This window comes from Meleagris gallopavo, chromosome 5 (assembly GCF_905368555.1).
Source record: "Meleagris gallopavo chromosome 5, MGAL_WU_HG_1.1, whole genome shotgun sequence".
Classification (NCBI taxonomy): domain Eukaryota; kingdom Metazoa; phylum Chordata; class Aves; order Galliformes; family Phasianidae; genus Meleagris; species Meleagris gallopavo.
In genome coordinates this window covers 26,540,133-26,563,845 of record NC_139408.1, presented here as the reverse complement: position 1 = coordinate 26,563,845, position 23,713 = coordinate 26,540,133, and the positions used below count along the sequence as shown (strand labels likewise).

The 23,713-nt window shown below is 36.5% G+C and overlaps 1 protein-coding gene across 3 annotated transcripts in view; it reads left to right on the top strand.

The window, feature by feature from the left end:
* SIPA1L1 (signal induced proliferation associated 1 like 1) overlaps window positions 1-23,713 on the top strand; it is a 190,538-nt gene that overhangs the window by 152,352 nt on the left and 14,473 nt on the right. For all 3 annotated transcript variants that reach the window (XM_085224910.1, XM_085224911.1, XM_085224909.1), the window contains 4 exons: window positions 8,444-8,593; window positions 13,340-13,464; window positions 16,202-16,320; window positions 18,573-19,012. In XM_085224910.1, coding sequence (XP_085081036.1) covers window positions 8,444-8,593; window positions 13,340-13,464; window positions 16,202-16,320; window positions 18,573-19,012 — 834 coding nt within the window. The remainder of the gene's footprint in view (window positions 1-8,443; window positions 8,594-13,339; window positions 13,465-16,201; window positions 16,321-18,572; window positions 19,013-23,713) is intronic.

Sequence of the window (23,713 nt, the reverse complement as noted above, 5' to 3'; positions counted from 1 at the left end):
GTCATTGTTTTGCTTATCTGTACAAATCTGTTGCATTTCTGCATTTACGAAGAGACTTATTGAGGGAAATAAGCTCATAGCTCATGTTTTGGAGAATTCCTTAAGAAAAAATAAAGTGGAAATGACATGCATAAAGTAGAAAATTTAGAGATGCAATGAAAGAAGATCAAGCATTTTTTCGAATCAAGAAGAGCTGAGGTTAATTGAAAAATAAAAAATCAAAAAATCAAAAGATGGTACAGCCAAGACCAGAAAACTGCCAAGGTGAAATCATTTGAAACTTGTGCTGCATATTAACAAGTGGCAGTAGTTGGTAAAGACTTTATTTTCTTGCTTAATTTTTCATTGAATGGTGTCATACTTCTGCACTTAAACTTATTAGTTTCTGTGTCTCATGCTTCCCTATCCTTGTAGCTTTCTTATAAGCTCAATTGATGTGTGCTTAGAACTTGCATCATCAGAAAATTGGCAACTCTGAAATTATTGGTAATATATGTTATGTGCCTAGATATTGTGTGTGTGTGTACATATATGTATGTATTGTTTTTTAATTTTGCTGGTAAGGTTATTTGTGAGAGAGACTGCAAAAAGCCAGTGAGGCATTGGGCTTAGTTCTCTCTCTTATGGTATGTTTGCACCAAGATTAAAATTGCATGGCTTTGTGCCATATTTCCCTTAAAGTTGGAGACAAATAGGTGATGAATTTGAAGGAATGGGAGTAGGTCTGTTTTGTTTTGTTTTTGGTGGGGTGTGGTGTTTGTCTTTTTTTCCTGCCTGTCCAGTGCTGTAGAATCTCACTCTGTAATTACGGGAGGCATAGTAATACCTGGGCAAAGTTTCAGGGAGTGGCAGGACATCAGATACAACTGAACTGCTGTTTTCTTTTTTTCCAGAAGCTTCTGATGCTTCATGGCACTAACCAGAGAGTTTTGTCCAGAATCTTTAGTTGTTGCTTCCTTTCCTTGTGTGGAGGAGAGTGAGGCCCTGACTGTACTGAGAGGTGTGGTATTATTAACTGTGCTTTTCTTGCACATAAAAATCCACATGGACAACACAGCACCCCTAAAGCATCCAAGATTTATCCACTCACTGGATGCTTCTAGAGGGGAGTTCTGGCCTGACGAATGTTTTGCAAAGGGAAGATTACATTTCCATATATTCTGAATTTGTTTCCAAATACTGAAACTTAAACTTTCCATTTCTTTCGTTTTCAAAGCATGCAGCTGGTTTCTTTGTTGTTTTTTTTTTTTTTTATAGTGGATTTTTTCATCCTGAAGCATATATTACCAAAGTAGCATTTTGTTTGGCAGGGTGTTTTTTTTGGGGGGGGGTGTTTGTTTTGTTTTGTTTTTTTGTTCTTGTTTTTTGGAATGCAGAGAAAATACATTTTATCTGTCTGTCTGTTCTAAACATGTTAATCTTGGCTGGATATAACAGCAGCTGCATGAGGTTAATGTGTTGCCAGTTAAAGTGAATAAATATACTGTTATGTCATTTTAAAGGAATATGGAATAGGGAGGGAACAAACCAAACTGTAAGATTACTTAAATAGGATTACTCTATTTGTCATTTTCTGCGCAGCAAAAGCACTGCATTTTAGAAAGCTCAGATATTTCCATTGTTATTGTGTAAAATGTCTGAAATGAATCAAGATGAGATTTTCATAGCCCTCTTACTCCAGCGTAGCCCTTTTTCTGTTCCCATTGGCAGTGATCTCCAGTCATGCTCAGGGTAGGGCTGGCTCATTTTCTTTTCTCAGCAGTCCACTATTGCCTTACTAGTGAGAGTCAAAGCTAAAGTTTTTACCAGCCTAACAGGAAGTAATTTTATTTTTATAAAACATCTTATCATTTTATTGGTTTTAACTTACTTTTGTCAGCCATCTGTAGAAAACCCAGGAGAGAATCAGAGGATTGTTATAGGTCCTTATTATGGCTCATTAGCAAAGCTGTGCAGATTGCCTCTCTTTCCTTACTACCATTAGGGCTTCACTTTCCAAAGGAAAGTGCTGCCTAATTGTCAGTGGGGCTGGAAATTTACCTGTGAGGACCAAAGTCATTAAGCAATTTCAGAAATGAAGTACAGCTGTGGTCTAGATATCACTAGCTGTCATTTCTGTTTCTTCAGTGCCAAACCCCATGTAAGACTGACATGCTGATGTCTGACTGATTTTAATGCTTGTTTTTTTTTGAAATTGAAGGTGACATTTGGTGCCTTGTTCCTGCCATTGACAGCACATTGTTTATTGACTGCAGGTCTATCAAGTAGAAGCATTGTAGTATTTCTGATTTATCAGGCCTTACACAATGAAAGTGTAACTCTTTTTTAATTACCTGATAGAAATATTTGACTGATGATTGCTTCATACAACTACAGTTTCTAAATACAGATACTTAGTGAAACAAATTTAGATTTTTGCTTGTTATTTTTGCTTCAGCTCATTTATCTATGTTAAGTAAAAGCAGCATTATCAGTCCTGCAAACAGGAGGATTTCAGTTTTGTATCACATAAACTTGCTGGCATCATGAAAGACCTGCTGTTGTAGGTGGAAGAGTAACTTACTTGATAATCCCTGATGGACGGCAGGTCAGTGTCTAACCTGTAGAGTTCTTTTTGCCTTTACTGAATTGTCTTCGTGCACGCAACTCATTTGCACAGACTTAAATTCTCACTGTTCCTCATAGTGTCCTGCATACTTGAATGTAGTCATGAGTGATGTGCATGTTTGTAGTAGCAGGAAAGATAATTAAAGACTTTATATATCTTAATTTAAATATCTAATTTGACTGTAAATTAAGATTGAAAGATGTCATAATATAGATACAATAAATTTCTTTCACATTAATTAGTCCACATGGGACACTGTGTAGTCTATAGCCCAGAATAAATATCAGATTAAGACATGAAGGAAAGCAGCCACAAACCACATATATGAAGACTACTCCATAAGTAATGCCTCCCACTTTATTATGTTGGCCCTCAATGTCAGAGGTGGATGTTGGCAGTACAGCAGTAGAGGTTGAACCTTCTCACCACTATTCCATTATGTTTTGTTGCTGTGCTGTGATGGCAGCAGAGGGGCAGTCTGACAGAATGGCATCAGGCATGTAAAATGAAGCAAAGGGGTGGAGTTCAGTTTCTCCACATGGAAAAAATGACACCCATTGACATTCAGTTGCTGGGCATTTATGGACACCAACCAGTGGATGTGAGAGCAATGAGGCAGTGGGTGGTGCATTTCAGCAGAGGTAACAGCAACAGTGTGTCACCTCTGCTGACAGAGGTTTTTACAAGTGCAGCATCCAAGATCTTGTTCGTTGCTGGTGAACACGCACAGCTAATGATTGTGAATATGTTGAAAATGTGTTTTGTAGCTGATAACTTGCTCTATCAAGTCGTGTCATTGTATTCTTTTGTATCTGTTTTAGTTATCATCAAAATAAACAGGTGACATTATTTGCAGATTAGCAACTTACATATACTTTTAAATATACTAGAGATTGGAGAAGGTGTAATTTTGGATTTACTTATTTTCCCCCCTCTCACTATTTTGAATGTTTCATCCAGATGGCTTCCAGACTTTATTATGAAGAAAAAAAATATGTGAGGAAAGGTTATGAAATAGTGCTCGGTGGTAATCTCTTCTTAATTAACTTATCATAAACTGAAATTAGTCTTAACTAAAACCTGACTCAATAAACATTTGAAAAATGTGAAAACAAGTGAGCATAGCACCGTGGGGGACTTGAGTGTACCTCATAATGTGATTAAGTGCTGCACTGGATGAAAGCTTAAGACTCAGACTTGAAAATACACGAGCGCAGTCAATATTTCAAACCAAATAATGAACTGAATTATGGCATGACTGCAGTCAAGCAATGGCCACGAAATTCCACAATAGAGAAATATTGGAACAATATTCATTAAGAGTGGTTTAATTCTAACTGAGAACTATGGAGTGCAGTTTGGCCCTGAAACTTCTTCGTTCTTCAAACAGTACTTGTTCCTAGTTGGTGGCAGTAACTGTGCAATAGTTTATAGGCTAATGCTTGCAGGCAGATTCTAGCTTAAATGATTTCTATGTCATATAAAAAGCCTAATTTACTGTTGATTAGCTTGTATCAGTAGCATTTTTCCTAATACAAACAAGCAAGCCTCCGTGCTCATCTCACTACCCATTGAATGAATGTTGTCTAGCACATGCATTTCCTTCCTCATAGGGTTTAGTGATTTCAAGTTTTCGTAACATCCTTCAAATCAAAACTCAAATTAAAATGTGTTTTCTAGTGACACTAGGACCTAGAACTGGATATAGCAGTGAAAAAGCAGAAGTTTGTTATAATTATTATATCTTCAGCCAAACTCACATTCCAAAAATTTCTGAGAAGTACCACGTTGTCTGTGATCAAGAGCTGGTCTCTTGTTTGACAGTGGCCATTAGCAGGGACCAGGGAAAAGCATAAGAAATATTCTTGAGCTATTGGCATAACTGTAAATCAGGATGACTTCGTACCAGATCCAGCCATCTCCTGGTTATCCGTAGTTTAAGAACTTCGAGAGTTGGGTGCATCCATACTGTAATTTAACAGCTGTGTGTGGTATCTGGATGCCTTTGCAGTTTACAGTTCTCCTATCCATACTTTTGTTGTGAGGAAAGATGAATAATCTTTCGTTTGCTTAACCTCGTGTAATTCACATTTGGGCAGACAACAGGCAGAAATGATTTAAAAAAACAAACAAACAAAAACATCTGAAGCCTGTTCAGTTTATCTTTGTACAGAACCTATTCTGTACCTCCAGTCACTTTCTTGCCTCCCTTCATATCTTTCCTTGTGGTACTACATCTTTTCTGAAATGTGATAATCAAATTGTAGAAAAATATTCATGAAGGTACGTAGTGTGGTGTGAGAAGGTACAATATGATGGCATAATTGTATTTTCTGTTTTATCTATTCCTTTCCAGACCTTCTGAAGTTCTTTCCTCTTTTTTTTTTCTCTTTCTAAACAATTTGTTTTCCTTTTTAACCTGAGAGCAGGCAGTCAGTGTTTTCAGAGAAATGTTGCGTGCTTCAGTACGATTAGGACTGTAAAATCAAGTTCTTGGAAAGTAATTGTGCCAGAATTAAGATTTGCTGTGCGATTTTATTCAAGCTCTTTATGTAACTGTACTTTTTGATACTTTCCTTGATTAAATTACAAGATTCTTTTTTAACAGAGAACATCTGCCTCATTCACTTCACACAGTTGAAGTGAAATTGAAGTGAAGCTCATTAAAGAACAACTATTTAATATTTTTCCTCTTCATTACTCCATTCTTTATTTACTGGATGGTATTCAAATCCCACTGTAAAGATGCAATTATTAATTCCCCTCTAAGCATTACAGTGGTGCCCATTACTATAGTTCCTGAATGCTTCACACGTATTAATTAAACTGAATTTTCAAAACTCTTGTTTGAAAATAGATTTATTTGGACCTCTTCAGATTAAGAACAAAGGTAGAGAGAGAAAGTATGTTCTAATCATTTCTTATATTCTATTTTGAGCATCTCAAATTTGGAATTGCGCCCAGCATTGTTAATATTTTATGTATTCAAATTACAGCTTCAAATTAAAGCTTCAGCTGCTTTGGTAAATTCTCGGCACAGAAGTAAATCAGGCCTCAGAATCAAATAAGGCCTTTGGGAAACTTGCAATTAGTGACAATGAATGAAAAATTGTCTTTAACGAATACACCAGTGATCATATGGAATGCTGTAGCAAGTGTAAAATGAGAATTCAGTTTGTTAAGTCAGCATGGAAGTGCCTCTAATATAATGCCAGCCTTTCCCTTCTGTCAGCCTGCACTTCCTGCATGGCTGAGCTGTGCAGTTCTTGTGGAAGTTGTTCAAGGACAAAATAACACCGTACGACTGAGAGGGGACCAGGGTATGATCTTATAATAAAAGAGTGACTTAGGACACAGACACAAAGCGTGCTAGACTAACATTTTTTCCTGTGATGTTTATGTTACGTACATATGCAAGCCGAAGACTTGAGAAAATTACAGCAAATTAAATTAAGAGCAAGATGGATGCTTTCAATGTCTTTGTCATATTAAACATATATATGCCCATCCAACTCATTGTTTCCACAAAAGATGATTTTCTTCCCGTACACAGCAATACTCAACCAGTCCTTTCAGGATGAAGTAGGTCTCTTAGAGCTAAATCATGCATGGTACAATCCCAGTTCAATTGACTGTAATGTAATTGTATCTTTTTAATGCAGTGGACGCTTGGCCTACTTTTAAATTCAGTTATGGATCTCATGCACTTAACCATTTTGGAATTTCTTCTCAAATTTGTCTTTTAAAATAGATAATGGCCACTTTTAGTTTGCTTTAATTATATATAAAAAACAAGCATAGAATGTCTTAACTGCAGGGCCATATTGCTAACAATGCCCTTTTTGTCTTGGGAAGTGATTTTCATCAATGGATTTCAAATCAGCTTAAAAAGTCAATTTGAGCAGATTTACTTTCATGTTCTTCTGTCTTATTTGCTTGTTACATGTAAAAGGAAAGTCTTTCCCTATTGATGTTCTTCAGCAGTGCTTAGAGTTTACCAGTAAAATGTATTTCCATTTTAAGTAAATAGGATGTCCTTCCTAATTGGCTGTTCCTTAGTGCTGCTCAGATCACATTTATAACAATTTTGTTTGCCCTTGAGGTCTTTCAACTTTGTAAATGAGTTATAACTCGTGACACAATTCTGAAATCCTGACATTCCTTCTGAACATTGCTGTTGCTTCTGAGTAAGGCACAGGGGGAAAAGAAAAGGCGCAGCTGAGTCTGAAGTAAAAATGTAATCATTTTTTTCAATAGAAAAAAAATAATTTCACAGAAATTATTGAAGGGTTTCCTTGCTGTTGATATTAAATTAAATGTATATGCTTATATAGACTTGTGAATACTATTGAAGGACATGTTTTTGTTGGCCAGACTGGTTTGTTTTTTTTCTTTATAAAAGCGCCTCTGGGAAAATGAATGCACTGCTCCCCAAATTTTCAACTTTTGAGCTGTTTACTTTACAATCAAATAATTTCAGAAATATTGCTTGATAAATGTGAAATAAAGTAAATTCCTTTTGGTAGACTAGAAGGTAATTAATTGTTTGTACTTGTGATGATCAGGAGTTGTCATTCATTTCTTGTCTGGGAAAGAGTTACTGTTACTGATTTGTACTCGATGAAATTGCAGTCAGGAAGCTGGGTTCTTGACTGTCCCATTGCTTTTTCTCCCTTTTTAAGATTTAGTTTGCTGTTTGTTTGTTTGTTTGTTTTAAATGTATTTCAGTATGCATATACTGAAATGTACACACAAACACATAAGCTGCTGGTGTGTCTTTTTAATTTATTTTCAGAAAAGTTTTTGAATTTTAGAAGTACTTACAGTGAGTGTGAGTGAGAGTCTGTCACTTGTTTACAAATACAGATTAAGTGGGTAGACTAAGATCTTGTGAATCTCTGGGCCCAGCTGGTGTACCGAAACAGTTGGCTGTGTGTTTCTTTAGAGTTAATAAGCAGTTTTTAAGCAGTTTCTAATGTGTAGGTTGCAGGGTTTTTTTCTGAGTTAGAATGAGGAAAGATTTATATTCACAGTAAAATTTATTGTTCGTGGATGGCGTAATTCAGTCATCTTAGCTTGCTGCAGAAGTGCTAAATGACTTCAGTCACTGTTGAGTGGAACAAAAAACTTAATGGCAGCACTGAATTCATTTGGGGCTTGGGAAACAAAATGCACAAAGCAGAATATGATCTAGAAAAGACTTCAACTGCAGAACAGGATGTACAAGTAAATAGTTATAAGCATGTAGCTTCCAGCCCAAATGCATTTTAGCCAATTCATTTGCTGCATTGTTTTTCCAACAGAAGACTTGATAGAACTCAGGTCTGTACTTTCAGTGACCTCTAATATTTTATATGAGAACACTAAGCTGGGGAGAATTTAAATATATTCATAAATAATATTACATTTTTAGACCTTTAACTTGAATGCGGACAAGCGGCATAGGTGTGTAAGCTTGATACTCTGAGTTTGCATAGACAACTTTAAATTCCAGGCAAGAGTTTGTTCTGAAAAGTAGAAATAGATCGCTCTGTTTGGTATTTGGGAGAGGAATATCATGCTTCATTATTCCTTACAATCAATCTGCAAAAGCAACTCAAGACTTTAGAAAATGTGATGCTTTCCTAGTGTGTGCGGAGATTTCTTCCCCTCACGCACTTGCCCTCTCTTCATTTGCTCCTCTACACCCATGTTTTGTTAGCTGATTTTCCTCAGTGTCCACAAGGAATAGATTTACAGTGACTCTTTCTACTGTCTCCCTGATGTCCATCATGCTTTGCATTATGCTACTGCTGTTTGAATTGCTGATGTGACCGATTCCTCTGCTCTGAACAGGTTGTCTCCTGGTTCTGATGTCTACGTGACAGTTTCGTCCATTGCATTAGCACGGTCGCAGCAGTGTCGCAATTCTCCAAGCAACTTATCAACCTCAAGTGAGACAGGCTCTGCTGGGAGCACATACAGACAAAAATCTATGCCAGAGGGGTAGGCACTAGACTTCTTTCATATTCTTTTTTAGGCAGTCTTTTGTCTCCGTTCTATTTGTTGTAATGTATGTTAAACTGAGGGAGTGCTTACACAAGCTCCTGCCAAATGTTCTTTAAATACATTAAAGCATGTTTGTACTCAAATATAATTGTCACGCCTGCTGGAAGTCACATTTTAAAATTCCTTGCTTCCGCCTTTTTCCTTCGTGCCCTAACCTCTCTCTGTCATCCCAATCCACAACAGAGCTCAGGTTGAAAGCTCATAAAGGGACGTATATATCTCTCTAAAAATCTAAATTAAAGGTACTGCGAATTATTTCCTTTCACAGATTTAGATTCTAAAATAAAGTAAATAATAGGTTTGGGGATTTGCAGTCTATGCTAATAGTTGAAGCAATATAGTGGTGACTCCAAATGTGTAGGCGCAAAGGTGCTGAATAATACATAGCTAGATTTTTTTCTATGTATTCATAGCTGCCTTATTTTAAGGCACTCTCATCCAACTTTCCAGAATTCTCCAAACTCTGAAGTGATCCAGTGTCAGTGTAAGGAGCAATTTGCAGAGGAAGAAATTATATCTGTATCATTTTCAGAGAACACTGAAATAAGCAATAAATCAAGCTTCTCTGAGTAGGGAAAAAAAATAATTGGTAATAAGAGAGCAATCTACCATATTTCAAATTATTTCCTGTTGAGAAAAGAAAGGGCAAAAGTGCTGATAGTTCACACTGTAAAGCTTTCCTGTGAGATCTTGAGTACACTGCTTGTCATTGTGTGTAATTAATTCTATTTTGCATCTTTTATAAAGTAGAATATCTTTATATGTATTTTTAAAAAAATCACATAATTACCAAGATTAAATATCATTTCTTGGAACTGCTTAGTACAAGCTACTGTTCTTTTTATTTATTTCTTTAAACACAAGCAACAATCTTTTGCCTGTTTAAGTGTCTAGGAAGGAACAATATTCATTATCAGCCCATGGAGTGCTTTTCAGGGCATGTATTTGAACGAGCATTGCTCATTGTTTCAGAGCACTGAAGATTTGTCCTCCAAGTATTCTCCTTCTAGCCTGGCTTTAGTTTTTCAGAGGAAGCTATCTCTTCCCTGTTGCACGTGTTCATGACGGCCTTTATCTGTGAGACTGTTACTGTTCAGGCCATTATTTAAGTTCATGCTAAGGTCCTGCTGACATTAGGAGATTTGCCCCAAACCCATTGATCTTTATTTTAAGCAAATGTGCAGAACTCTGTAGCTCAGAAGAGTACTTTAACTTTTTTTCTATGCTGCATACTTCTGTCTCATTCATGCCAGCAGCAATTGTGTTGTCTTCAATTCTGAAGAGCAGCTTGTACTCTCAGTATGTTGTCTGCTCTTTCCAGCTGCATCATTTGCTTTGAGAAGAATTGTTGCTGCCATACGTCCATAGACCATCACAACCATAACTGCTTGAGTGGGAAGGGATTTTCACACGCTGTGTTTTCATTTTGAATTGGCCTCATAGCACACCAGCACTGTTCCTCAGTCCTTTTCCTTCTTTCAGGAACTGTACACATATGTTCACTGCAGCATCTTTGAGCATTTTGCAAGTTCAGCAAGGAGATGCATCCTGGAAACCTTGCATACACAATTTATTTTTCAAGTTTTAATTTAGTCCAAGTGAACAACAGTTTAATGGAATAATGAAAGAAGTATTTAATGAATGAACTTTGTTACTTAAAAAAAAAAAAATCATTTATAAAATTCCAGTGATGTGACTTGTCAATTCTGTCCTTAAAGGAATGCACTTTGCATCTCATACTGTCCTTGTACACACAAATTATGTTTACTCAAGACTTCCCAGATGTTATCTGCCAGGCTAAAGAGAAAGCACAAAAAATATCATTAAGAGTGAAATTTTCCCATGCTTCCCAAAGGAGCATCTGTCACATTGCTGAGAAATTCATTGCAGTTCCTTGTGCAACTTCTCTTGAAATGTGTATGAGACTGAATTCCAGGCAGCCCTGTAGAGGTGTCTGCTATACCAGATAGAGCTGGTCAGAGAGTAACCCATATATATTGTTAACTAGGGGAGAGATAGTAGCATTCAATTGTTGAGGTGTCAGAGTAAATACTTGGCTGAAGAGGTATCATGGCCTGAAGGTATTCTTCCTGATGTGAAGCTCCATGTGCCAATCCTTGTGACTTCCTAGTGCAGAAAATCTCATCTACAGAATCTGTGTGTATGTTTCTTTCTCAATGCATGATATGACTGATTTTGAATAGTTTGTGAAACTTAAAATGACTGAAAATGTGGGTGTAAATCCAACCTTTGTCAGACATGAGAGCAGTAATTGCTGCCTCTTCTACATTATTGTCCGTATCCTGACTTACATCCCTATGTAAACAGAAACTTCAATGCTTTAAAGAATATCCAAATGGGTCTTGATGTATGTATGTTTTTTTCATATACTCATCCTGAGCTTACCTGAAGGTATGTACACATCATAAATGATAGCAAATGTAATGAAAATACTGAAATAATGAGTTTCTTCTAAAGACTGTATATTAAAAGTGTGTATTTTAGCCATTTTCCCATTCATTTAGTCTAGCTTGATTTCTGCTTAGTATTCAGATTCCTCGCTACATACTGATGGGCTATCTATTTAATCAGGATAGTATACAGCACCACCTGCACTTCTGATACCCACTTTTAAACAGCTCACTTCATGTCATTGCATTTTTATTTATTCATTTATTAACGTGTCTTGCTTTTCAAGTAGTAGAGCAGTAGTTTTAATGAAATAAAGTTAGCAATGTGATATTTTTCTTTATGATGTGCAGCTATTTTTAGAGATAAAGTATACCACATGAAAAAATAATTCTTCATATATACAAATGTATAGGCTTTAGGTAAGAGAACCACATATGGAAAGTAAAATATGGATGCAGTGCAACTTGGTCAAACTAAGATTTCTTGGATTTGGGGCTTTTTCTTTAATATACCGATGTCTGGTTACTTCATAATGAAAACACACTGCCCACAAAATGCTTTACAAGTCTTAGAAGCTTGAAAAGTACCTGAGATCAGTGTTTAAAGTATACCAGCTTTTAAAGTGTTATCTTTAAGGCTCTTTATGCATTTATTGAACTGGCATTGAATTCATCATATTTAATTTAGGTATTTGATTGACTGAACTTCTAGCTATAGTGCATGTGGAACTTGGATGGATAGGGAAAGGCTTTACCCACATAATGCAATTTCAGTTTAAAGTGTTTGTATTCACAGAGCAGGTGTCCAGATGTTCTTTTTTTTTTTTCAACAAATCATATACTGGCTATGCCAGGAGAGATGAAAAAAGGGCTAATGTTTGGCTAAAAAAAATGGAAGACCCAAGTTCAAACTTTGACATTTTGGAGCTATGCTGGCTGTACATACATATTCCAGCAGCTTATCTTTAAAGGTAGGAGTGTGCTTATGTTGTTCTGAATTACATAGTCTTTCTCTGATGGGTTCTATTGAGTTTGTGAGTTGGAGAACTTTCAAATGGGATCACAACACTGACTTAGTTCTGATGATTTGGCAGATGTCATTTTTGTATTAGAGGTCATGCAGGCAGTCTGTGGCTACTAGTGTAAGTAGAAATCAATTTGGGATGTTTTTTTTTCTGTTACTATGTTAAGCACTGACAGGTAGAGATGATACTTGATATACAGAATATATTGGTTGGAATTCTTTTGGGTGTTATACTCTGCATGTAGTTTGGATTGTTTTTTCTTCCTCCAGAGTATGTATAATTTTTTTTTTTTTAAAGAGAAAAACATTATTCTTGAAGAATTCTTAAGGATTGACCTGGTAATTCAGAACCCAACTATGCAATACAAAATTATAGTTCTAATTCTTACAGGTGTTGCATATTTGTTCAAAAATGCATCTGACTAACAGGATTTTCAAGTCTCATCAGACCCACTTTTATTTTGCTCTGCATGCTTTCTTTCACAGCAATAGATATGTATCCCTGTTTTCTTGCTACTAGATTTGGTTTTCCCTAGTCAACTCAAGCTTCTTAATGATCCAAAACTTTACATGAGAACTCGTACTTCCCAGGTTTTGGGAGTCCTTAACCAATTGTCAGCTTTGTAACTTCTTAAGTAAAATACTTAGCAGTATGATATTGCCCCAAATAAATCTGTGTTGTTTGAATCTGTGTGTGCGTCACTCAAGTGTGACCTTAATATTCTTTTGCTTAGAACCAAAGAAAATAGCAGAACTGCCCTAACTTCTGATACTAATTGGTATTAGATTCAAGGTAGCAATTTCTCACGTAAGGGGATCCATCCTTGAAATCCACTCCCAATAAATTCACCTCATTCCTCTGTGTGACTTTCATACAAGCTTACACATTTTACTTGTGGTCAATTTTTGTAGTAATGTAAGTGCCTTGTCACCTGTCTGTGTAAACAAAAGCCTGTAATGTTGTTCCTGGATGGTTTGGATCTAGTTTTGACTTGTATGTACTGTGTAACCAAATGTTCTTGATGAAAAATCCTCAACAAAATAATGTATACTGTTTATCTTATGCATTAAAGGTACTGAATAGGTGCTGAGCACTGCCACAACAATTAAATGGAAAGGGGATCATGCTATGCCTTACTGTGGCATACAGTTTCACACTGGCTTCTTATAAGTGCTCTTTTTTCCTGTATGTGAAATCTATGCATATTTAAAATCACTATCTGCTTTGTTTTTGGGGTGTTACAACAGGTTTGGAATTAGCCGTAGATCCCCTGCTTCCATTGACAGGCAGAGCACGCAATCAGATACGGGTGGTAGCGGCAAATCCACACCCAGCTGGCAAAGAAGTGAGGATAGTATCGCTGACCAGATGGGTAGGTAATTAATTCTTTACAGTGAGCAAGTCGTGCTAACCACAAGGTGACTTTGGCAATACTTCTCTTCGTGCAGAGGAGTGCACTGTGTCTTTGGAAGTTTAACTTTGTTTATCAGGATGAATAATTAGATCTTGAGCATAGACTACCTTCTGCGGTCTGTGTCCTTGAGACCTATGAATATCAGCTGAGGAAGAACTCATTTCAGTTCTGCATTTGGCTGTGGGACTAGATCTACCTTAATGCTTTTACCTTGAAACACTATGTCCTTTTAGAAGCAGTTGGGTAAGCACACTTATTAATTTGCCTTGCTCTTGAGGACTTGGTTGACCTCACCTGCTCTCCTGAGTGACTTAACTTAGTTTAATTTTTGCTTAGGTTGTCTAAAGTGCTTGTGATACTCCCTTTCAAATGGTGCTATATAAATGCAAATTGATTGTTTGATCATTGAAGCTATAAAAATACCACGTACAAAATGGAAAAAAAAATGCAATTAAAGTCTAAATAGTAAGGTAAATCTATAGCTTGGTAATCACCTTCCGCCGTGTATACATTTTCATTGCACTTCGCAATTAAACTGTCAGTTGAGGGAACATATTAACTATGTGAAACAGCTGGGTACTGAGGATTTGCATTGTTAAGCCTTCATTTGGAGTTTCTGCACATAGACCTTTTCCCTACAGCAATGGCTTAGCTTGCATGGATAACAGTGAGGTTGACACCAGTGGTATTGTACTATCTTCAGAAAGCATTGATCCAACATGATGAATATGGCCAAAATTGCTAGACTTTTTTTTCCTAACTTTATTTTTACCATAGGTTAAGCAATTCCGTACTTTTTTCCATCTTTGTATATACAGATCATTGTGCTGCATCACAGCTCTTTCTTTGTTTTATATAAATCAAGTTGTGATGAAAACAGAATAAAGTTCAGCAAATTTAGCAGTACTTTAGTAAGGGAAATGTGATCTTCAGGTTCTGGAGATGCACTTTGTTCGCATACCTTCACAACATCAGTGAGCTGTTCCTTGTTATTGAAACCATCTGTCAGTCCCTCCCTCACAACTCCCCCCATACTTCTCACTAAAAAGCTGTGATTATACCAATCTGCAGTTCTCATTTTGACAGAACAATTTTTAATCGCATATGTTTTGATACTGTTGTGATGGTAACGACATGTAAAACCGATTCTTTTCTCAGCATTACTTTTGCAGACCAACAGTTGTGTGTTGATGCTGGCACTGAGAAGAGCTGCCAGCAAGACCTGTTCTAAAATGTCAGGAGTCACCATATTAGCAAAATAAAAAAGTAAGGCCAGAATGAGCAGGAAAAATTGTGTGGTAGATGAAATGGCTCCGACATTTGGCAGAGGCTGAGAAATGTGTGCTGACGTATAATCCCTGTATTTTATCTCTTGTGGATTGTCCTGCGTTCATAGAGTGCCAGTTGGAAACTGCATCTCCGACTGCAGACTTTATTGCCATTCTGAATCTAGGTGAAAGTTTGGTTTAATGCCAAATAAGCACATTTCCACTTGGGATAATCTGTATCAGGTTAAATAGGGCACTAGGTGCAGTGAATTCACACTCACTCCTGCCCACTCTTAGCTATAGAAAATCTGTGTTCTTTGTGCACCAACACTGCTCATTACTATTTGCCAGAGGAAATCGAGTTCTTCTTTTTAAAAAGTAATTTTAAAAGCTAGTGATATTGCAGATCATGATGAACAAACCATAGCTGTACTGACAAAGCTTTAAAGAACTGCTCGTAACAATGGCTGTTGTTAAACACATACTCTATTTAAATGTGATATTTCTAGAAATGCGAAGTATTGCATAAGCACAGGACTAGAATACCATCTATAAAAAAAGCTAAAAATAAGATTATTTTGAATTACTGTTCTTGGGCTCTGAGAAAGCAGTTACAGGGCCTAAAGGGTCATCTTTTAGACCCCCCCCTCCACCCCCACATAGTTATCTCCTGGGAAAAAAGAATAAGCCTAATTGGCAGAGGGCACTTCTGAAAACTTCTGAAACTGTCTATGTAAGTTGAGTAGTTTGATTTCAGTCCATTTTTTCCTAGGTTAGTAAGAATTCAATTCTTTTGAACATCTATTCAGTTTCCACATTCACAGCCATCAATTTTTACAGGAATATTGTGATTTCAACAAATTTTGCTACTTCTGCAGCTAGAAAATATTTACTTAGTTCACCTTAACTTTGACAGGAAATCTGTACTAGTTCTGCTGGAGAAAAATGTGTGAATTTAAGCAGTCACTTTAGACTTTTGTTATTGTCCTGCCTTGCATAGAATAGTACCATGTAAGGAAATGCAATCTTCAGAATTTTCTTTTAATCCTATCCTCAGCCAACATGCATAATGATGTACAATGCCAATAGACTGTGAATATGAATATTGTTCTGTTTTAATGTTCTGAAAAATTGCTATTGGACAAGGAGGGTGTGGCACTGCTCAAGTTGTTTTTAAAAAAAAAGGCAAGTTTTTGCATTTTTTCATGAAGTCTTGCTGATTTATGCTAGGCAAAATGGGCCCTCAGTTTCTCACCTGTGCTTTGTCTTAGGTATAGTTTTTATTTGGAATGAATTTCCCTTTGGTTTTCAAAGTCTTTGGGTAATGATAGCAGTGGGAAAAATTGCAGTGTAAAATCAGAGTGCATGCTTTCTTATTTCTTGTGCTGCATAGGCTTTTCAGTACATTGTTGTATGCTGTATTGCAGAACCAACATGTCATCTCCCAGCAGTATCAAAAGTACTGCCATCCTTCAGAGAGAGTCCCAGTGGAAGACTGATGAGGCAGGATCCTGTGGTTCACTTGTCTCCAAATAAGCAGGGTCATGTAAGTTATTCTGAAAAAGGAATTATTTAATATTTTGCTCTTGTTTCAAAAGCTCTTCATACCAAATGTGTTGTTCAAAACTATATTTAGAATGTCAGTTAAAGATGGATGGAAAAGAAAAAAATCTTCAAGCCCTGCTTTCTGTTAAACTTTGGAGGAAGTGATAAAGCAGATGTTACTTCCTGAACCTTACAGAAGCTACCCAGGGCGTACTAAAATATTTATTAGTTAATAAAGTTTTGTTGACAGATGAACAGCACTTTCTTGTCTGTTATCTTGTGATAAGGAGAGGATTTATGGGAGTTTACAATGCTATTCTTAGGCTTCACATGGGAGACATGAAGTTGACAAATACATTGTGCGTTGCAAGACTCAGAAAGCTGCTTCTTTGAAACAGGACTAGAAGTCTTGCTTTTCTTTAAATTTTCTCCACTTTCCTCATCTGCTGTAACTATTAATTCCTTTCCATAATCAATCTTGCACACTGTTGGAATAGGTCCCCCAGAATCTGGCTGAGAAATCTCTTACTTATATTTAATTTCTAAATGGCAAATTCTACCTTTCTGCTTTAATAGTTAAATGTGCACTTTGTTTTGGAGGCTGTCACTTCCTGATTTATTTACAGAGAGACAGATCAACTGCAGTAATATTCAAGAATTAGAAATCTCTTGGAAATTATTTCAGTCACTAGAACCAAAGAAAGAAAACATTCTTTAATCTGCTGTTCATTATGCCAGATGATCGTCTTTATGATCAGCTAAAATATAGAGTCGTGCTGACTGATTACACGCAAACTATGAGTTGCATTTATTTAGTTCTTATTATTTACTTCTGCTTACTAGCATTCTTCTTTGAATGCAATTTGCAGTGTTTCTTTTAGGTTATTAATTTAGAACAACGTGCTCTCATTATTTTAAAACAAACAAAACACCTGTCTTCCTATTCTTATGAGTTTTTGTATTTGGATTGACTTGTTTTCCATGTGATTCATTTGACCATATAATAATATGATAGCTACCTCATTAGCTTGTGTGCAAAATGTAACACTAGATTTACTGATGCTTGCATTCTTCTCATTTAGTCTTTGTTATTGTAAATCTTTATTATGTAGACAGATGGATGAAGGGAGTGATACAGTTACTAATGAAGAGCAGTAACATTAATTGGAGATAACTAGATCAACTTAATATTCTTCCTGTTTTTCTGTCAGTTCTTGATTTAGTATAATAAGCAATGTGGATACTGGGATTTCCTCCTCTGGTTATCAATCCATTCTCTTTTTTCCCTCTTTTCCAGTGAGAGTAGAAACAGTATCTAATCTTTAATATTTTATCTGCCCATTTCTCTTTGGTAAAATTCTGCAAGTAGGCAAAATAGAAAGGGTGGTTCTAAATGTCCTTTCTGTCTCTTCTGTTATTTTGGGGCCATCTCGTCACCAAACAAGTCTATTTCATAATGGAAAAACAAGTTTTTAAGTCTGGTTATTTAGATGATCAAAACTTAGATGTGTTCTTTGAATGGAAAATAAAGTTTGAAATTAAGAGTAATATAAATACTTGAAGGGTGAGCTACTAAGCAGAGATGAGTATAGCAAGAAATTCTTTCTGTAATGGGATATTCCACTGATGCCCACTATGGAATTGTGGGCATCACTGGAATTCACTTTTTTCATAACAACTGGCTGTAACCAAGGACAGAACCCGCAATCCAGCCAGAAACTGTCGTGTGCTGATGGGGCAATTTCAAAGCATTGTCAAAGCTGCTTTTCTTGCAATTCTGCCTTTTGGAAAACAATTTATGCATTTTCTGTGGATTATGTATCATGTTCTAAAGCATTAGACTGTAAAAATTAGAATATCTTTAATTATAGTAGTGACAAAGCAAGTCAAAGTCTACACAGCTCTGTCAGTTTCATTGGTTGGGCCTGAGTAGAATTATACTTGAAAGAAAACAATGTGAAGTATTTTATGACAAAATTATGAACTACTCTGGTTTTCCCTGCATTGCTGAAACACGGCTTCCACATCCCTGTGGAAGCATGTTATGTGTTCTGAGAACAGAGCAATACTCATTGTGTTAGAATGAATTTTTAGAGTTCTAGAGTCTCCTGATTGTATCTATCCAGTACCTGAAGGTAGAGAAATTTCTGCTGTACAGTGGGAACTTACCCCTTTACTATTCTTCTTCCGTTGCCATAATTATGAAGTAAACCTACATGTTTGGGATTTTTTTTATTGTTGTTTCTTCTGTAGTCTGACAGCCACTACTCCAGCCATTCCAGCAGCAATACTCTCTCCAGCAATGCCTCCAGTGCTCACAGTGATGAGAAGTGGTATGACAGTGGAGAGCGCACTGAGTCAGAGCTGAACAGCTACAACTATCTTCAGGGCACTTCGGCTGATAGCGGCATAGATACGACTTCCTATGGACCTAGCCATGGCAGCACTGCTTCTCTGGGAGCAGCAACGTCTCCCCGAACAGGGCTAACAAAGGAAAAAGTGACACCACTGTGGCACAGCTCCAGTGAAGTGGTCTCCATTGTAGATAGGACATTAGAAAAAGAGAGCCACATTGACCGAAAAGCTGAGTCTTCACTGAGTCTGGATATTCACAGCAAGAGTCAACCAGCTTCCAATCCTCTAACAAGGGAGAACAGTGCTTATAGTATTAGTGATGCTGTCTCACATACAAGGTAATTTTCACTGCTAATGTGATTGACACTTCCACATTCATTTTCATATTCTCATTCTCTAACCTGATAAAAGCAAGAAGCAGTTGTTTAAGTTGAGGCTTCTATTTGACCAGTCTATTGACCAGTGTTTTGAGAGATCTTACTGTGCAGAGTGCTTGTAAATTAAGACCATTTTTAGTCTTTGCGTCTGCTGCTTCATCTAGCACTAGTGTCTTTGACAACATATTCCATACTACTGCTATTAGACAAGACAGATGAGTGCCTGATATGTTTGTAAGAAGTATTTTGCAAGATCTGCAGTTGGTATACAAATTAAATCAGTCCCTTTTAGTAATGCACAATTTATTCTGAATTTTTTTTAGTCTTGCAAGTATGTGTTTCAGATGTCTTCTACTTTTTTTATATAAATCTTTTTGTTTAGAATTCTCCTTATAGCCATTATGATCAGCACTGAGAGCAAGTTGCTTGAGAGTGCTAGCATATAGATTTTAATCTCATTCTGTAACAAGTTGCAGGTATGACATGTTACTGTGACATCCCCTCTTTCCATTAGTTTTGCAGTTTTTAAAATTGGATATACCAAGTATGGGTATAAAGCACCCAAACACCTTAGATGGAAGATACCCACTTTACGAGTTCATTTGAGCTGCTAGAGGCAGACAATGTTTTAGACCATTTTTCTAATCCATTTACAAAAAATATTCGGTGTACATTTTCAAAAATACTTGGTGTTGTACGAAAAGGAAGAAATGGCTTTTTTTAGAAAAGTGTATGATCATAAATATCTGTTGCTTTTTCAGAGACTGACTGTTGCATTTTTATTCTTAAGGATGAAATCTTGAAGCATTATTTGCTATTCATTTTGAGCAAAGCTACATTTAGGCAAGGGTAGGTGTTTATCAGACAGTTTAACAGTTCTTCATATAATAGCTGCAAATGGAGTTTGTCATTGAGATTGCAGTGTAATGAACTGTCTCCATGTACTTTGTCATGGTGCTTCTTACTAGTTATCTATTAATCGTGGTCCCACTCTGGTTTTCTGTCTCTTTTTGGCAGTAAAGCTCATGTTATTCCATCCAAGTCTTTGAGACAGGTGTTTTCAACAGCTACACATGCTTGAAGGACTTGAGCAAATCTTTAGAAAACACTATGGAAGGCAATTTACATAGAATTGAGGCAACCTTACCACTTCCCCCTTTCTTGGAAGAAAACTTCTGTGGTAGTTATCTGCAGTGTTATAAGTTTTATTTTAAGACATGCATGTTTATATGTATTTCTTTTTGATGTTCGTTAGAATTTATCAAATGCCCCGCAGTACTTGTCTGAATGTAACTAGCAGCAGAAATATGCATGTCTTCACTCTTCCAGCTCTTACCTTTATCATCTCAAAACATGATGTTTTCTCTGGTTGACTTAGTCTAATCTAATTGGTGTTTGTGCAGTGACACTGAAGTAGTCTTCTACATGTTTTTTTTCAAGCTAAATAAAATGAAATTTCTTGTTCATTTAAAGCAGCTCTTCACAAAGAAGAGAGGTTGTAGCAATTTGTAGAGTACGTGGGACATGATACCCATGCTGCAAGCACTGCATCCATACTCTTTATTCTGGTGGAGACAAGGACAGACTGACATGAAGAAGAGAAAATAAGTTCAATGCCTTACGATAAAACAAAGGCACAGTCTGGACTGACTAGCTTCTGTTTTGTTTCTCATGGTGTCCTCAGTTGATGGTTACACACTAAACAGCAGTGCTGATCTGAGGAGACCCTGGGTCCAACTGTCAGCTGGCTGACCTGGGTAGATGGACAGCAAGGGCATGGCAAAGAGCAGGCAGGGGCTTGTCAACCTGGCACTTCTAAGTGTCGCAACTGCTGCCTGCTTCAAGAAGGAGAGTGAAGGATGATCCTGAGAAAGCTGCTTTTGATGAAAAATGAGCAGCTTAATTGTTGTCTCTGTCAGTTTCTAAATTGTTATCCTTTGCTGCTTCTCACCCTTTACCTTTTGCCTCGTTCATACCAGAACAGCTGTGACATCTTTGGAGTTGGGTTTCTGACAAGAAGAAAAGGAATTTTGGCCCTGAAAAGAACTCAGTGACAAAAGAAAAGAAAATAGCCACAAATTAGAGTGTTTGTGTCTATAGAAGACAGGAGCAATAATTAGTGTTATGATCATTTGGTGGTACGTAAAAGAACTTGTACCTGAGAACTGGCGGCAAAATGTAAATTATAGTGATTAACTTTTACAGCAGAGCTTTTGGCTAGGTTGTTACTTCTCCACCCCCTTTCTCAAACTCCTTCCTGATGATCGTGCAAGTTTCTCATAGCATCCCAGGAGAACTGCATTATGTAGGCCAGTAATTATACAGAATCATTACAGCTGAATGTCATTAAATGAAGCCATATGTGCTGATGGCATTTATTCCCTAGGAAAAAATAAATAAATCAAACTTTCATTTCCACCTAAAATGAGTAGTTTCTTACGTCCCTTTTAGCAAAACTGAAATTATGGATATTTCTAATCCAATGTATTGTAATTACAATATTTTTAATATAGTTAGTCCAAAATGATTAAGTAGTATTTTTCTTTTATGAAAACTCAACTGAAATTCTTGTCATGCAATATCTGAAATTTTCCCTATTCTAATCCTTCCTGTCTCAGTACTCCACTTGGGAAGTGAGAGACCACCAAGTGGCAAAAGGCTCTCATCTCTCTGTCCTGGACCGAGGACTGAATTCCTTCCAGATCTAAGCAGGCTGGTCCAGCTGTCTGTTACAGAATCCACGCTTTCTGCTGTCAAGCACTGTATAACTTGTCATCACTACCATAAAGCTTCAGTTCCAATTTATTTTAGGGTTTATCCAAAGCCTTTTGCTCTCCAGAAATGCTCTCAGCATGCTGACAGAAAGAGATACACTTGTTATTGACTCGCCTTTGTTTATATGAAGAAAACTTCAGGCATTTTCACAGTTCTGCATATAGTTCCTGAAGCTGTATCCCAAAATATTATGTTGTAAAACCACTGCTCAGAATATTCTACTCACTTTAAAGAAAAGTATATTAAAAACTGTATGCTAAATTTTCTTGCTCATCCACCAGACTGCTCTTGTCATGTATTATACATGACATATAATAAATATTTAAGCAATAGTGCTTATAATATAGAGTATTTATATACAAGATGATATATAATAAAATACAATTATTAAATATATGCACATTTTATATACATATAAAGCATTTCATGTATATATATACAGTTATATATTTATATTATATCTCTATATACATTTCATGTGGAAAATATTGAATATCGTTTTTTGTGTTTTCTGCATAGTAATATTAAGGGTCAGCACTACCAACTTATTAATTTTTATCAATTTTTTTTTCTCACAAATAACGCTTCCTTGAGATTGACCCAGTAAGATTAAAGTATTTAAGTGTGATCAAAACTTTTTCCTGTCCTGAGGCAACAGACTTCACCAATTCTTGGATGTCTTCAGAAGGGGATAAGCATTAAAATTTAAAATTTAAAAAAAAAAAAAAAAAAAAAAAACACAACTTTTTTCCTTTAAAGATGTACATATTCCACAAATCTTGCTGTTTTAATTTTGCAGTGGTGATGCCTCACAGATGGGCTGTTTTGCTCAGCGTATGTAGGAGTTCTCTTTTCAGTATTGAAAACCGAATACAGAAGAAAGAATGAAGAGAAATTTACTCCCTCTACCTCCTATTTTTCCCTGTTTTCTTGCTATCAGTTGTTTACTTGTGTTATAAATAAAGGCCATGATGTGCAGCAACCAAATATATAGGATTGATGGACAGAAATATCTCTTCCTTTGCTTTTCTAGTCTGCCATTTTTTGTAAGGTCTTTCAAAGGTACAGATGAGTGAGAAAAAATGAAAATAAAATCTGTATTATTATCATCTGATTTGTGTACATATGAGGAGATGCATCTCTCCTCTAATACGCACTGCCTTCCTCATGTACACTAGGTGGGAGTGTGGGCAGCAGCAGGCAGTGCTGTTTGAGGAGGGAAACCTGCCATCACTGCTTGCTAAATCTACATTCCTAAGCTTTTGAGTCTTCACTTCAGCCATCTGAAGGAGAAAGGTATAGTTGAAGGTGACTTCAGATGCCATCTGTTGTCAGTAGAGAGGAAAAACTGGAAAGCATAATTTTCCCTGGCTGAGACACCTGATTGAAGGTGAGGAGAATCACCTGCAAGGGTATTTCCCTCTCCATTGGCTACAACAAGAGCCAGACAATTGACATTAGATAACCTATTACTGTAAGGTTGAATGCAAGTGAGATTATTTTTCCAGGTAGCAATATAAATTTAACTTAAATATTTTCTCTGTTTCATTAACAGACAGAGACATGAGAGTGGATTGTTTTATCATGACACAAAAACAGCACTGAAGAATCTTTTATTAAGCTGAGAATGAGGAAATTGCTCAGTGACTTTGCTCAGCCTCCCAGCTAACGTTTTGTTTCTCAGTCAGAAACTGTTCTTTACCACAAGGCCATCTGTTTCAAATTTCTCCTTGCAGTGTTGGATACAGGGATGAAAATGTGACTAAGTTATGAGGAGAACTGATGAAAAACTGATTTATACGTATTTAATGCTATTTCAGTACTATGGCTGTATACAAAGCTTTGCTCTATCACTAGAAATGCCTGACCTTTTAAGACTGTTGAACT